Source organism: Somniosus microcephalus, chromosome 6 (assembly GCF_052327205.1).
Source record: "Somniosus microcephalus isolate GS21.2 chromosome 6, FLI_Smic_1.0, whole genome shotgun sequence".
In the NCBI taxonomy this organism is placed as follows: Eukaryota; Metazoa; Chordata; class Chondrichthyes; order Squaliformes; family Somniosidae; genus Somniosus; species Somniosus microcephalus.
In genome coordinates, this window is record NC_140992.1 from 69,462,501 (window position 1) to 69,479,265 (window position 16,765).

Below are 16,765 nucleotides of genomic sequence, written 5' to 3' on the forward strand. Positions count from 1 at the left end.
TCCATAGCTCTTTGCCAGATAGCTGGAGCGGATGCTACTCCGAAAACCAGTCGATTGTACTGGTACAGGCCTTTGTGTGTATTTATCGTGAGATATTTTTTAGAGGCCTCTTCAACCTCCATCTGTAGATATGCCTGTGCCAAGTCAATTTTGGTGAAACGTTTCCCTCCGGATAGTGAGGCGAAAATATCTTCTATCCTTGGAAGAGGACACTGTACCGTGTGAAGGACTGGGTTTACAGTCACCTTGAAGTCTCCACAGATGCGAATTTTTCTCTGTTCTACAGATTTATCATTCTTCAATGCTTTCTTCATGACTGGGACGATGGGTGTTGCCCACTCGCTCCAATCTATTTAAAATAATACACCTGCCTTTTCCAAATTCTCCAGCTCTGCCTCGACTGCTGGACGAATTGCGTATGGCACCGGTCTTGCCTTAAAAAACTTGGGAATTGTCGCATCTTCCACTTTTATTGAGGCGGTGATGCCTTTCAAGGTTCCTAGTTTCTCTTGAAACACTTCCTTGGCGTTGGCCAAGATGTCTTTTAATCGTTCAGGTATGACGTCCTCATCATTTTTTTCCTTACTGGTCAGTGCCTGAATGGAGTGCCAGTCTAAACGTATTTTCCTGATCCATTCACGTCCCAACAGCGGTGGACCACCATCTTGTAGAACGTATAAATACAACTTCTGTATTTCCTTGCCATTGTATACAACAGGCACCCTTATTTTTCCTTTGGGGTATACTTTCTGCCCCGTATATGTTTTCAAGATAATGGATGTGTCTTTTAAAGGTATATGCAGAAATAGCCGCTCGTAATCCCGTCGATTTATGACGGTCAGAGCTGATCCTGTATCTAGCTCCATTTTAACTGGGGACCCTGCTATTGTGAGGGTAACCCAAATGGTCTGGTAATCTTCTTTGGCAATTACATTATGTAATTTGAGAGAGCTTAGTCTCTTGTTCCCGGAGTCGCTATCGCTCTTCTGGTCTTCGGAGCTACTGTCCGTCATCATTTGTACCTTTCTGTGCTTTTCCTTATTGATTTTTTTCCTGTTAGTGGATTTTTTGTTTCCAGATCGGCATACACGTGTAATGTGTCCCATTTTTCCGCATTGCCTGCATGCTTTGTCCTTGAACCAGCAGTCCCTCTGGTCATGGGTGGATCTGCCACAGCGATAACATCTCTCGAAACCCCGTGTCATTTCATGGGTGCCGAAGTCTTGTGGCTTTTGCTGTATCTCTGCAGCTCCTCTTGCACTGAAAGCCTTGTCCAGTGTTAAATCTTTCTCAGAAAGTAGCCTTTTTTGTGTTCCTACACTTAGGAGACCGCAGACGAATTTGTCTCGTAGAGAATCTGCCAGTCCTGCCTCGAATTGGCAGTGTAGGGTATCAACAATCTCCTTAAAATTCTTGTCCATCGGTTCAGCTGGAGTGATTAAGTTTCATAACAGCTTGTATGTCTTTGCGCCCATTAGATTTAGAAGTACTGAAGTTTTTTTTCATCTTCTATTCCATTTGCGGTGCAATATACCTCCACTCTTTCCACATATGTGGCCCAATCCTCTATCTCGTTATCAAAAGCATCAATATTGCCAGAATTAGGCATCTTAGAAAAGATATGGCGCTTCCCGCGCTTTTCTTTCTTTTCTGCAGAAAAGATATGGCGCTTCCCGCGCTTTCCCGCTGCTGCTGCCGATGACAACGCTGTTTCCCGCGGTTTCCGTTCTTTTTTATTTATTTTTTTACAGTTGGAGACTCGTTCCCGCCGGACTCTCTCTCTAGGTCTGAACGCCGACCTGCTTGCAGCGCCGGCCATTTCCCGAGTGCTCCCTCCCCGTCTGTTACTGCTTGCCTCCGCTTTCGCTGCTTGGCACAGCTGTAGAGCCAGCCGCTGGAGCCCCAGCCTGACGCCCAGGAAGGATTACCGCAGTACCTGCCACCAGCTTGGCCAGCTGGTTAAACAACAGCTTCTTTCACTTCTTGATTCTTCTGGACGCCAGAGGAATCGATGTCCTTGAGGTCCTGCCGAATTGTAGGTAAGTCCGTTTCCACTTCATCGCCACTGTTATGTCTGTGTGTTGATAGAGACACTGAAGACAGGAGTTGGTTTGGTAGGTGTTTACTAAACAAAGTCTGGAGGGGAACTAACGGATACAACACAATACTCAGGCTTATATAGCCGAGTGGCCGTTACCGGCATTACAGTACACATGGGGCTCTTAAAGGCACATACACTACATAATTGATTTTAAAGCTTAGTAACTTAACGGCACTGTTAGCACTGTTATACTTAAAACAATTTCCCCACCTTTGGCTTAAAATTGGTTTGAATCATATTTTGCTTTTAAATATTATTGTTACTGATTCACATTAAAAACATGTTTTTCAGTTTGCTTGCTGTAACACCTGTTTTGATGTTTAATGAACCTAAAGAGGTCAGTTATATTTCAATGCATTTTCAGCTTCATGTCAATGTGACAAGTGTGATATAACTAGAGAAAGACTATCCAAAAAAAATCTAGGCTCAAATACGTAATCTCACATTGCTTTAGCTTTGCATCACCTGTCATTATACAACTGATGTAGAGCAAATTTTACAGAATTTTTAGGAAGTCCAAATAATCACCTGGTAATTTTTAAATTTAATTTTTCATCTTTTAAGTGTTATTTAAGAGTCAGTTGTCATCTTACCTTCATTAATGTTAGAATTTAGCCAGCCCTTAGGTACCAGGGAGCAGAGCTCTGTCTGTATGCATGCTTCCATGTATGTACAAAGCTCCATTTTACATGGCTACAAATTGATGCAAAGCCTGCAGTATAAACTGGGTCTGCTGCCTTGTATTGGTTTCAGCAGGTAGCATTCTCAAATTGTAGCATAACTGTGTCCAAGTATATTATGCAAACTGAAAAACCAAGGAATACCTAACTTAATCCATTAATGAAAAAGTCTAAATGAATCATCAATGATTAAGTGACGTAGGTTATGAAAATTTTCAGCTTAAGTGGAAAAAGAGGAATGATTTTGTTGCCCATCATGTATTAAGTTTATACCATCAATAAAAAGATATATAAGAATCTTTTAATTTTTGTTAATTTAGTTTCAGTGAGGTTTATTGGAAGTTCAGGGAACTCTCTAACAAATTGTGTCATTGAACAATTACTGCCACCTCTCCAATGATTGCTGTCTTGATATTCTCTATACTAAATATTACAACTTGCACCAGTGTGTTCTGGAAAATGTATTTTTTTTTGTTGCAGGTCAATGCTATTTGCTTTACTACAGCTTTAATTTCACTTTTTGAGAGACCAACCAGTTCAACAGATGAGCAAGAGACAACCATAGCTATTACCTGGCAAGAGCTGGTTAAAGGAAATCACAAATGCTGCTTCACTTTGCAGCACAAAGAACATAATAAAGAATGGGTCAGACAAGGTACATGGGGTAGAGTTTCTGCTTTGTGCGCAATCGGCAATCTGGGCGCAAATTGCGCTAGTTTTCCGAAGTGAAGTTATGATTCAAGTTCCCGCTCAAACAATTTGCGTAATCACAAATGTAAAATCTTCCATGAACCAGCGCATTTGAGCAGCGTTTTAGAACGTTAATCATTTCTTTTTTTCTCCTTGCATTCAAAAATATTCCTTAATATTTTTAAGAGTGATAACCTGGCGTAGTTTTATTAATACAGCTGAAAATGGGTTTATCACAAAAAATAATCATTTTTAATAAACGTGTCTAGTCCTCCTCCTGTGAGTAACCTGATTTTAAATAACTGAAAATGGCTTTTTTAAAAAACTATACAGAACAATTTACTAGTTTAATTGGTGTACACTTGTCAGTTTCTTAGTAAATTAAATGGGTAAACATTTGCGATCGGAGGCTTCCAACCTGCAAAATATGTACAAAAGTACCTGGTGGCCCAGGAAGAATGACGGCTTGCGATCCTGGGCCTCTCTGGGTCTGCACGGGCAGAACCCTACTTATCCCAGGGGCACAAGCAGTTTGTAGGCGCTCCTGGGATCACATGGGCTGGCCCAACCAATGGAAGAAGTGAATCCCCATTCATACTTTTGACAGTTCTTTACGTACGGAACTGTCAAAAGTATGAATGGGGATCACCTAAAAAATACACCAACAAATTAAATAAATTTAAAAAAAAATTACATTTAAAATTAATTAAAATACCATTAAAAAATTTTTACTGTTTTTACGGGGCTAAAAATAAACGTACCTTTTTGAAGAGTATTTTAAATTTATAAATGAGTTATCTGTAGGGGATGCAAAATCCGGCCCAATATTTTTTAATATTTAAAAACTTCAAGATGCATATTAGTTCTCTTGCGCCTAAAAAAGAAACAGCTTAATTTTAAGAACCTCCTCAAAGGGGTGCAACCGGGCGCAATTCGCGGAAATTCGCCATGGTGATTAATTCGATCTGGGGCCATGGCCAGTTTTCTGGGCAGGGCCAGTTTCAAGCACAATATTTTTTAAACCAGCGCAAAAGATCGTGGAAACCTGATTTGCACTGGCCGCACCTTGCGCTTGAAATTCCTTGCTCTTTTGCGCTGGTTAGGCCGATTTCAGGTGAATTGCACTGGAAAAACCAGCACAATCTAACAGGAACTCTACCCCAACGTCTATATCTTTACAGGTATTTACTAATCCCCTGCCTTGTGGATAGCTGAAGCACTTTTGTATAGCTGATAATGTGTTGCATGCAGTACGCATTCATGTATCTAAAGTGAATATTAATGAGGCTTAGTCTCATTGTCCTTTGCTTCCGGCATCTGGGTCTGAATCAAGTTCACACTGATGTGGATAAAATTTCCCTCCTCTATCTGTATTAAAGGTTCAACATGAAATAAATATTGGCAATCAAAACCTGACATTAAATTAGCAATCTTGCTAAGGTCATAGTAATGGCTGGTGTGAGAAATGAAAATAAAACACAATGTTACAATATGGAGTGACCTGCTGAGGCTGGTGTTATGACACACTTTAGAGGGAACTTTTATTTAGCTCATGGTTTGCTAGCCTGGGAATGCCTGTTGTTGACACTGGGTAACAAAGCATAAAAAGGCGTTTCATTCCCCAGCACTCACATTGATAATCAACAATCCATATAAATTTAAAAAGTGAATATTAGTATTTTGTCTTTAAACTGTTAACTACCATTATCAGTACTGTTACATCTGGATTCTCATTATCCAAGTTACATGAGAATATTGATTCAGTATGTGCTTCTTTTGAGTTATACTGCAGTTATCATTATCACAGAAACCCCACAGTGCAGATAGAGGCCATTTCGGCCCATCGAGCCTGCACCGACACATATCCCACCCGATCCCCGTAACCCCTACACCAACACATATCCCACCCTATCCCCGTAACCCCACGTATTTAATCCCCCTAACACTAAGGGTCAATTTATCATAGCCAATCAACCTAACCCGCACATCTTTGGACTGTGGGAGAAAACCGGAGCACCCGGAGGAAACCCACGCAAACACGGGGAGAATGTGCAAACTCCACACAGACAGTTACCCGAGGCCGGATTCGAACCCGGGTCCCTGGCGCTGTGAGGCAACAGTGCTAACCACTATGCCACCGTATAATAAATAGCATAGACCAGATTAATTGTTCATAGCATGAAGAGAAATGTCTGGTGGATATAAAATTGTAGTTTGGGCTATTGAATCCATCTCATTCTTCCAAATAATGAATTTTCCAGTCTAATGTAGGTCCTTTAGAGGGGATAGGGGCATGAAGGAGGGAAAGTTAACCATATCCTAGGGAGAAGTGTTGACTATGTCCATTGAGACGTCCACTGGTAGGACTTTACAGGAAGTAGAAATACTGAATGTGGATGTGTGCTGGAGAGTGGCTGACATATTACCCTTTTCAAAAAGGGTGACTGAGCTAACCCATTTAATAACACCCCTCCCACCTCATTTGAATGGCATTGTTGGGCCTGCATTCTGGCAGATGCAGACCCAACTCCAACCCCCCTCCTCCACCTCCCGGGAAGCTCCGAAAGTTGCAGAGCATCACAACAGTTCCCCTCCCCCTTTTTCCTAACCTTCATATCAAGGGAATGGATGTTTCCTGGGCAGAAAAGGCAGGAATATTGTACCCTATTGTTCATTAGAGGGCAAGAAAAAGTCTTTATCTGAGCTTCCATTAATATGGAGAAATAACTATTATGCAATTGTCATGTGGGCATTATCCAACTCTAAGAATTAGGCTTTCTTTCATGTTACCTAATGAATACAAAATTAAATCTCTGTTGCTTTCTTCCTCCAGTAAGTTACTGTTGTAATTTGGAGGCTTTCATTTCCTGTGCTACAACTAACTTGAATACAGTAGTCTTGGGCTGGAAAGAAAAGGGAACAACCACACTTAAAACTACTTCTTTCCATGTTAGTGAAGGTGTTAATGCCTTTGATTACCATCCTGGACTCAACTTAATTGGTAAGTGAACTCATGTTTTCTGTCCTCAAAACTGTCTGTACATAAAGGTCACATATAATGGCCTAGAAATTGAGTTTGCGCTGCGCCAGGGCTTTAGCGCCGGAAGTTAGCGCCGGCACTAAAGCCCTTTGCGCGTGCCAAAAATTCAGTAGCGCCGCGCCCAAACGGCTGCCGGCGCTACTGAAGGGTTTTAGCGCCTGAAAACTGGCGCAACGCGCCGCATTGCGGCGCTATTCCGGCGCTGCGGCGCCCGCTGCGGTGCGGCAGGCTCGGGAAGTGCAGGCCTCCTCCTTCCGTTAAGGAGGAGCTGCCTGCACCCGGCCGCGGCCCGCGCAAATCTCATCAAAAATGAGCCTGGCACCTCGGACAAGTGCCGGGCTTGCATCTGTTCCGGGGGGGGAGAAGTCCGGGGAGGGAGCTGCGGGCAGGCGGCCGGCGGGAAAGCGGCCGGCCGCCGCGCCTCCTTAAAGCGCCGGCGCAGACTCCGGCAACACTCGTTTGCCGGAGTCTTAGTTGCGGCTGCCACTGGCGAGGCGGCCGCAACTGAATTTCGGCTTGGGGCCGGGTTACCACGGCAACCGGGACACTGCGCACACCGATGACGTCATCGGTGCCGGTGCAGCGCTACCGGTCTACCGCCGCGGAAGGGCGCCAGGCAATTTAGGAACCGGCGCCAATTGCAGCGCTAGGCCCTCTAGCGCCGCAAAATCGGTGCTAAGGGCACTGAATTTCTAGGCCAATGTATATGAGCAGTTGTGCCAATATAAATTCACACCTGGCAAACCCAACATGCTGAGCTCCTGACCTGATGCTGCTTTGGGGCAATGCCAAGCTGAGATTTAGATGCTAACTCATGGGTGGTGTGATAGGGAAAATGAAACATATAGTTATCCCTTAACTGCTGTCACACATCTTGTGGTGTCCCAGTTTAGAGCAGCATTGGTAGAGCCCTGGGAGCAATTTGAACTGTTATTTTATGATACCTTAAAGCATTATAAAATATTTATTGAATAGAAGTAATTTTACAATAAGCTTCACTAAAAGTTTTAATCATTTTTTCAGTTCAGCTGGGTCTTTGAAGGCCAATTTTACATCAAGTTTCTATAGCATTCTATTAGCTCAGTCTCCTCTGCACTGTATCATCACAGTGGTCCCAGTATATGGGGTAATAGGATGTGGGGTTTGTGTTTATAATGTACTAAGTGATAAGTTTCTGATGTTTGTCGGGAGAATTTTCCAAGGCATTGCTCATAACACAGGGACAGGGAAGACGGAAAATTACTCATTAATGTCGATTTTTCACTCGGGTTCATCCAATTTGTAGATGGAAATTGGATGAACCCAAGTATAAAATTTGTACTGCATGAGCATCTGGAAGAAAGAAAAGTGGGGCAGAAAGCTTCTGTCTGAAACAGATGGTCTCAGTTTGCATCTCCAGTCCATGGTAATCTCATCTACAACTGTAGTAGAGGTGCTACAGTGACCTTGGCTAGAGCGGGGGGGGGCGGCGGTGGGGGGGGGGGAACCTCCAGGATTTCTGCTGCTCTGTTATCTGGTGACCTCTGTTGGAAATGCTCTTGAAGATAAGATGGGATTTAGCTGTAATGTTCTCAACAATCAAATAGCTTGTTGGCACTCATATGTGAAGAATAGCTACTTGGTTATGGTATTTGAGGCTGCAATCATGAGCTGATAGCAAAATACTGCAGAGGCTCGAAATCCGAAATAACAACAGAAAACGCTGGAAAAACTCAGCAGGCCAGGCAGCATCCGTGGAGAGAGAAACAGGGCTAACGTTTCAGGTCGAAGACCCTTCGTCAAAGTCCTCGGCCTCTTGCATTGTTCCACGGAAGCACAGCGTAAGCTCGAGGAACAGCACCTCATCTTTCGATTAGGCACTTTACAGCCTTCTGGACTCAACATAGAGTTCAACAATTTCAGATCATAACCTCGGCCCCTATCACATATATATATATATTTTTTCCCACACTTTTGTTTGGCCTTTTTTCTTCCCTCCCACATGGCAGCTGTCTTTCATTCTGCCAGCACAATTCACACTTCATCTAGAGCCGTCCTTTGTTCCTTAACCTGTCCCATTACCACCTCCTCTTGCCTTGAATATCTCTTAATGTCTCTCAATGTCTCTTAATCTCTCCTGCTTTCTATCCTATCACTGACCTTCCCTTTTGTTCTTTCATCCCCTCCCCCTTTTCCCAGCCCCTAAACTTGCTTTTAAATCTTTTTCATTTCCTGCTTTTTGCCAGTTCTGACGAAAGATCTTCGACCTGAAACGTTAACTCTGCTTCTCTCTCCACGGATGCTGCCTGGCCTGCTGAGTTTTTCTAGCGTTTTCTGTTGTTATTTTGCAAACATGAGCTACTGTCTTTAGACGGAAGGAAAACTATTGCGTAAAGCAATCATTTTTAAATTGAATAATAGTTATTTAAAAAAAGATGTGATATTTGTAGAAAAATAGTCATGTCCAGATTTAAGCTACCACTTAACCTATTATGAGGTGTAACATCATAGCTGCCAGTGATATTATGACATATTTCAAGTGATTTAAAAAATTGTGTTGGATTTCTCAACAAGTGAACCAGCTTTACTGAGGACTTCTTCATGACAGAGTGGCCTTTAAGTAAATGCTGATAGCTTTTACAATACAGTATTAATGATCAATAATGTGATTTATTCTGCAGCATTATAGATTGTAGTTCTTATGACGATATATTTTTTTTTCCACTAGCTTCTGCAGCTATAGATCATCGGGTCTACCTCTGGAACCCTTATGTTATGTCTAAACCCAGTGGAGTTTTACGAGGTCATCTAGCTAGCGTAATAGCAGTTCAGTTTAGTATTACACGAAGACAACTCTTTAGTTTTTCAAAGGACAAGGTGAGAGTAATTTACTTTTAATTTAACTTGTATGTACACTTGTAGATATTTATTAAATAAAAAGTAATATATGGCAGCTGCTTCACAGAATTTTCAGAAATTTCCTCAGTTCCAATAGTTTTAAATATTAAAGTAGAAATCTATACCGTGCTAAAACCAAGAGTAAAACCAAAGTGTAATGCTATGAACCAGAATGGGCATCACTAGTTTGTGACAGTTGTTTATGTTCACACTAATTGTTCAGTTCAACCATGAGCTAAACATTGGCAGTTATGAATTTTATGTCTCAGTTAGAATAAGTGTTTGAAACCATTCTAGGTGTTACGAATTTGGGACATGCACCATCAGCTCTGTGTCCAGCGACTTGCTGGCATATTTCCAAAGTGCCTGGAATTCCAAACAATTCTGTATTTTAATGAATCCTATGGCCAACTGTTCACCACTTTCAACAATCAGCTGACATTGTTGGAGATGAAGCAAGAGACCGGCCGTGTGACAAGTCATGAAAAACCAGTTACCTGTGTGCTTTATAATTCTCTTTTCAAACAGGTGAGTGAAAGTAGGAACAGAACAATATTACTTTTGATAATGCTTCAAGGTACCAATGGTGCAAGATACTTTTATAAACAAGCGAGTATACTTAAATTAACTCCAAGAAAACTTAGTGGCAGCATTTTTGCATGTGTAAAATCATTATTGCTAATTGCTTAAGCTGTAACTAAGATCAAATACTACACGCACGTACACAGATATAAACACACCAGTGGATCTCCAGTTCTGTTCACAGGAAGTCAGAGGCTACAGTGTTTCATGAATAAGTGGATGTGATGTGGCTTTACTGTAAATAGGAAGAAGTTGTTTGGGAGGAGGTGGCAATCTCAATCAGGGGCTATAAAGATGGTTGATGAGGGACATGGAAAATTTCACACTGGCACAATAAAGGATAGCCTATTTGGAGGCAGAGTAGAAGAAGCTTTACTCTGCCTTTGGCTTACACTAGGCCTAAAATGAAAGTGCTTGATACTGATACTAAATGCATAAAATGGATAAGTATTGCATTCCACATCATATCCAATACTGATAAGTACAAACATTCACTGGATTCACCAAAAATAAATGTTGGATACTTTAAAAGTATGCAAGTTAAGAAAACTTTTATCTAATTTGAAATTTCTACATTCCTGAGAAAAACTACTCTCCCTCTCAACATTCTCTACAAAGTCCAATTCTGTATAAAACTTGAATACAGCTCCCATATCTGGGATGCTCCTTTAGCATCTCTCTTGCAATCCTGGACAGCATACAGGGAAAAAGCTAATACCTCCAGCCACCATTCTCTCTCTCCTATCGCAACATTTCTTTTTTCTCTAAATTAATTGATAATATGATGGTAAATGTTTCTTTAAAGTTTCCTGTCTAGTTTTTTATAAGCAGCAAATATGTCATTTTACATGCTTTTGATCCCACCTACATCTTTACTGTATTGAAATTAAGACCTATCGCACAGCATCCTACTGTCACTCATTGTTTTCCTAGATCTCAAAATGCTGGAATTCCTGATCTTCTCAGTTTCTCCTTCCTTCTACAAACTCCAGGCTTTTAAAATCCAGCTTGGCATCACTTGATCACGACTTCCTGATTTACCTTGACTTCTCTTTTATCCTTTTCAACCGAGGTGATACCCTGCACTATTATGGGCTTTGGGCCTTTACCTTGATAGCTTATTTAAAAAAGAAATGTGAATATTATATGTGAAACAGTGTCCTTTACTTGCAGGTTATCAGTTCAGACATTGGATCTACTGTTACAGTCTGGATGATTGAAACTGGTCAAAAAATAAAACAATTTACTGGGTGCCATGGCAATTCTGAGATCACTACAATGGCACTAGATGCTACTGAGACCAGATTGTTCACTGCAAGTGTTGATGGAACAGTGAAGGTAAGGTTTACAGTATACTAGCTTATAAATTACAATTATGGTACGAAGTTATGTTGTTCAGTTATACAAAGAACCTGCAATTTGACAACTTTTGTTTAGTGCGAGATGGCATGTGCTCTAGTGATCAAATAAGAAGGCAGCCAATTAAATGATAGCTGCAATAAATCACCTATCCACTTAAGGCTTGGAATAGCACAATACATTGGTTTGCTGAACAATACCTTCTCTAGTTCCATCATGAATGCTCTCTCTAACCCCAAATCTCTTCTCATGCCCTCCATCATGACTTCTCTGTTGCTGTTGACTTACTAAATCACTCACTTGACTCCATCTTGTGTGCATCCCCTGCCGCTTCATCCCACCATCCATGGCAGACCTTGCAGTTACCTCGGCCATATTCTCAAGACCTGCCTGACTTAAGTCCTTCCATCTCTGTACTTGTCTGTCCTCCTTTAAACCTGCTCAAAACGTTTTGGCGTAGTCTTCAATCACCTCTTCTAATCTCTCTCCCATGGCTCGCCATCCATTTTTCTTTATTTTTCTGTAAAGCAACTTGAGACGGTGTGTACATTTAAAGGCACTATATGAATGTAAGTTGTCATTGTTATGTTTCAGCAAAGACTAACTAAGTTTTATACATTTGGTGTGCAAGGATACACACTTAAAGTATTTTCTCTTTATAGCTGCTAACTGACCTGCTGTGTATTGTCAGCATTTTCTGATTTTATTTCAGATTTCCAGCTTTTCCTTTTTATTTTAACTAAACTTTTAATGCGTAACATTATATCCAATTGATCTAAAGAAATCAATGCAGCTTTAAAAAAGAATACCTGTGTCCTTACATTTCAAAACATTCAGATAATAAATCCATATAATATGTAACATTTTATTCATGAAATTGTAATCCTTGAAGTTGTATCTTTTATTGACAGATTTGGGATTTCAATGGGCACTGCCATCATAAATTGAATGCAGGAAGGGACCAAGCAGCCGATATCTCCCAGATCCTGATACTAAAAAGGAGTGTTCTGGTATTAGGTTGGGAAAGGTATGGTATGGTCAAAAAGTAAAAATCAGTAAAAAATATATATGGTTTTCTAGAAACTAACATGCTTTTTCTGCTTCTTTATGACTTTTTCACATAGCTTTTGAGTTAGTAAGTTTTTTAAAGATGATTTTGTATTTTCTGTTGGCTTTATGTTTTACAGCACAGTCCATTGTTACAGTGTCACGTTTACCAATCTAGGCTATTTTTACTATGTCACTTGAGCTTGGTTACCTTCCTTAGATTCCTGAGATTTTCAAGACCAGATTCAGATTAGATTTATTTGCCATATGTAACAAGTACAATGGAATGCTTGTTCCCCGTAGGGACACGTCAGCTATACATACAGCGCCGCGTTCAGAGTCAATACAATGGCTTCCCGTGGCAGTGGGAGCACGATGTCCCTCAGCCGCTCCGTCCTCCTCTTCACCGCGGCCTCCTCCTCACTGTTGCCGGCTCCATGTGTGGTGGCCTGCTTCTCCCGCTCTGGCCATCATGCCCAGCTCCCCTCCTCCCATCCGGACTGCGAGTTACCCGAAATGGAGCTGCCGGCCGACGTGCTGCAGCTTGTCGTTGAGTCTGCTGCTGCTGCTCATTGCGCTGCGCTCCTCTGCCGGACTCGCCGAACACATTATTCTCTTCAAAGACAACACACTCCCTGGGACCCAATTAACACAGCCACATAAACTGCTCCCAGGCATTTGCCAACATTCTTTTGTTGTTAGCTATTGGGCCAGTAATTCAGGTCGGGGGCTTGCCGCGCGTGCAAGCCCCCGATATGCACTTACCCGACGCGCCGGCCGTTGAGCTTCAGGGACGCCTGGAATTGCTGTTTTAAAATGTTGACTCCCGGGCAGCGTCTGATGTCACGCCGCCCAGGAGTGCAGCCAGCGCGAAGCCTGGAGCGCGCTGTGCAAGTGAGACACGCCCCTTGAGGTCTCATTTTAAAAGGACACGCCCCCAATGCTTCTCACAAGCTGCAAAGCATTTTTACATGCAGAGCAGCATTTTCAATAGGTTTTTTGTTTTTTTAAGAAGCTTTTGGTAACTTTTATAAACTTTTAAACACGTTTAAATTATTTTGAAGAATCTGAAGTAGTTTTAAACAGAATTAAAGCGATTTCAGGACTTTTAAAAACCCTGAAAGCACTTTTTTCATTCCATTTATTTAATTAGCAACGTCGTCGTCGTACGTGTCTTCACACTGTTCCCTTTGGGGAACGGTATGAAGTGGTGGAAGGATTTCTGGCCGTGATTAACGCTCCTTCCGTGACCGTAACCATCTTTGTACCAGCCATTAGGGTGGTTAGTCCTATGGCGGGAGGGTTTTACGGGCTCCCACAACCTATACGAGGGGGGGGGCCACCCACACCCACGGACGCAAATATCCCACTGGATGTCTACCCAGAATTTAGAGCCGGAGCTCCGACTCCACTTGCCGGGACTGTCTGGAGCGGGGTTCGAAACCCTACGTGGTGTGGCCCAGTGGCGGGGATGCTACCGCTACGTCAAAGGCCCACTCAGATTAGCAACGTGAAATGGCTGGAATGAGCACAATTCACGGCATTAAAAGAACTCACAATGAGGTGGAGGTGCAGCGCCTGCTCATCATTGGCAATGAGAAGTCCAAGGCGCTGCAAAAAGGACAGATGATAGCTTGGTCTTTCAAGTGGCAGCATAGGGCTCCAGTCACGGGGAGGGAAAAGGTGCAGGAAACGTAAGGGTGTCATCTTTTGCGCGGAGTGGGCCTTTTGCGTAGCGGTAAGCATCCCCGCCGCTGGGCCAGAAGGAGTAGGGTTTCGAACCTCGCTCCAGCCAGTCCCGGCAAGTGGAGTCGGAGCTCCAACTATAAATTCTGGGTGGACATCCAGCGGGATACTTGCGTCCGCGGGTGTGGGTGGCCCCCCCCCCCCTCGGATGGGTTGTGGGAGCCCGTAAAACCCTCGCGCCATAGGACTAACCACCCTAATGGCTGGTATGAAGATGGTTATGGTCACGGAAGGAGTGTTAACGTGGCCAGAAATCCTTCCACCACTTCATACAGTTCCCGAAAGGGAACAGTGTGAGGATACGTACGACGATGACCTCTTGCGCAATGCACCTCCTTGGACCCTCAGTCGCAGATGCAAGGGGGCAAATCGTGCAATTGTTAAATTTTTCATTTTATTGACATGTAAAATGTTGGCCCAGTAATTCCCTTCCAAACGTGCAAGTACGGTTGGGGTAGTCACGCGTCTGGCCGGAGGAAATGCCGGTTTTCAGCATGCACAGCGCATGCGGGGAAAACCGGCATTTCCTGTCCTCTGAACGAAGGGGTTCAGAGGCAGGACGCGTGCGACTGTACAGGCAGCGCGTGCGCAGTAAAATTCGCCGGTTTCTTTCATGCTTTCAGTGAGGTTAAGTCCTTACAACTTACACATGAAAAAAGCATGAGTACAGTTGCTCCAGAGGCTGCGGAGGAAGATATTTTTTATCGTGGAGCTTCTGAAAGGCAATATTTTTGTTTGGGAAAGGGAGGAAAGTTATTTTAAGAAATGCTGAGGTAAGTTTTAAAGTTTATTTTTGTTTTTTAAAACGGGTTTTCAGTACTGTAGGTAGAAGGATCAATTGTGGCTATGTGAATTGAATTTGCTGTGTTTATTAAATGTAAAAATGACTCCAACATTTTTAAGAAAGAAACTTTTCATCAGTAATATATTCTTTTAAGTAATTATGTATGTATGTCTGTATATATTCCTTTGCGTGTATGTATATATTCCTTTACTTATGTGTATGAATGTATGTATTTAATTACGACTTTCAGAGAAAGTAACTTATTGGAAAATCATAATTAAAAACATACATTCATACACATAAGTAAAGGAATATAAAACATACATACATATACGTAAAGGAATATATGTGGACATACATACATAATTACTTATTACTGATGAAAAGTTTCTTTCTTAAAAGTGTTGGAAATGTTACATTACTCATTTTAGCACACTCATTTTCACATTCAATTCACACAGCCACAATTGCTCCTTCTACCTACAGTACTGAAAACCCGTTTAAAAAAAAAATTTAAACTTTAAAACTTACCTCAGCATTTCTTAAAATAACTTTCCTCCCTTTCCCAAACAAAAATATTGCCTTTCAGAAGCTCCACGATAAAATATATCTTCCTCCGCAGCCTCTGGAGCAACTTTACACATGCTTTTTTCAAGTGTAACTTGTAAGGACTTAACCTCACTGAATCCATGAATGAAATCGACGAAGTTCACTGCGCAAGCGCTGCCTGTGCAGTCGCACGCGCTGTGCCTCTGAACCCCTTCGTTCAGAGGACTGGAAATGCCGGTTTTCTCCGCATGCGCTGTGCATGCTGAAAACCGGCATTTCCTCCGGCCAGACGCGTGAGTACCCCGACCGTACTCACGCGTTTGGAACGGAATTGCTGGGCCATTATAAAGTGCAAATGAACAACTCAGGGTGTCTTCCCTTCCAAATTTCCTTTCTGACTGTAGCCTCTACTTGGTGTCCAGCAGTATATTCAGGATTGAGAACTTCTGAATGTGGGAAATAACTTGTGTATTTCTATGTATATCACTCTGTGGCATGGTCCATCTCATTTTAAAGCCTTAATTGGTAACTTTGAAATTTGTAAATTTGCTTCATCATGCTAATATTTTTATCTTCCAGAATTATTACTGTCTTCAGAATGGATACCTTCACTGAATTCTTTGTTCAACCCTCAGAATGGAAGGGGAAAGCACAGCACCAAAATGACATCCTTTGTGCAGCATTCTTACCACCTCAAACCCTTGTAACAGGTTTACTATTTCATTATATTTTATGTAGAAAAACAAGTTTAACATGATTTTTCAACTCTTCCAACTCATGGGATTAGACACAAACAACAAATTTGAAATAAAATTGTCAAATATTTTTAGCTGCTATTTGAATCAGATCTGGTAAATTAGTGCACATTTAAATCATTTTTTCTTACCATAACTTCAAATATAGATGTAATGGAAACATTATTTTCTCAGCAGATACCTTGAGTTAAGTTTTTTTACATGTACATATGCAGATAGGAGTGTACATGTGAATGCACAGAACACAAAATATGCATTAAAAACACACAGCATCTCTACACACTCTAATCTAGATAAGAAGCCATAACTGGAGAAAATAATGCAAATGAAATATCTAATCGCCCAATAGCAAATGTACAAACTCAGATGTTATATGACATTCCACGGTGCCAGCGGGGTTTATTACATCTTCCTCTTGTTTCATCTTTTTATCATCACCACTCCCAAAAGGCTGTGGATACTGGATCAATTAGAATTTTCAAGACTGAGATTGATAGATTGTTAGGTAAGGGTATCAAGGAATATGGAAAAATGGTGGATAAATGGAGTTAAGGT

The 16,765-nt window shown here is 41.8% G+C and overlaps 1 protein-coding gene across 1 annotated transcript in view; it reads left to right on the forward strand.

The window, feature by feature from the left end:
- The window catches only part of LOC147115800 (cilia- and flagella-associated protein 337-like), a 102,131-nt gene that overhangs the window by 37,874 nt on the left and 47,492 nt on the right, over positions 1-16,765 (forward strand). Inside the window, exons 5-11 of the mRNA XM_085990381.1 lie at positions 3,262-3,436; positions 6,305-6,472; positions 9,219-9,367; positions 9,686-9,916; positions 11,144-11,308; positions 12,241-12,356; positions 16,035-16,165. Coding sequence (XP_085846507.1) covers positions 3,262-3,436; positions 6,305-6,472; positions 9,219-9,367; positions 9,686-9,916; positions 11,144-11,308; positions 12,241-12,356; positions 16,035-16,165 — 1,135 coding nt within the window. The remainder of the gene's footprint in view (positions 1-3,261; positions 3,437-6,304; positions 6,473-9,218; positions 9,368-9,685; positions 9,917-11,143; positions 11,309-12,240; positions 12,357-16,034; positions 16,166-16,765) is intronic.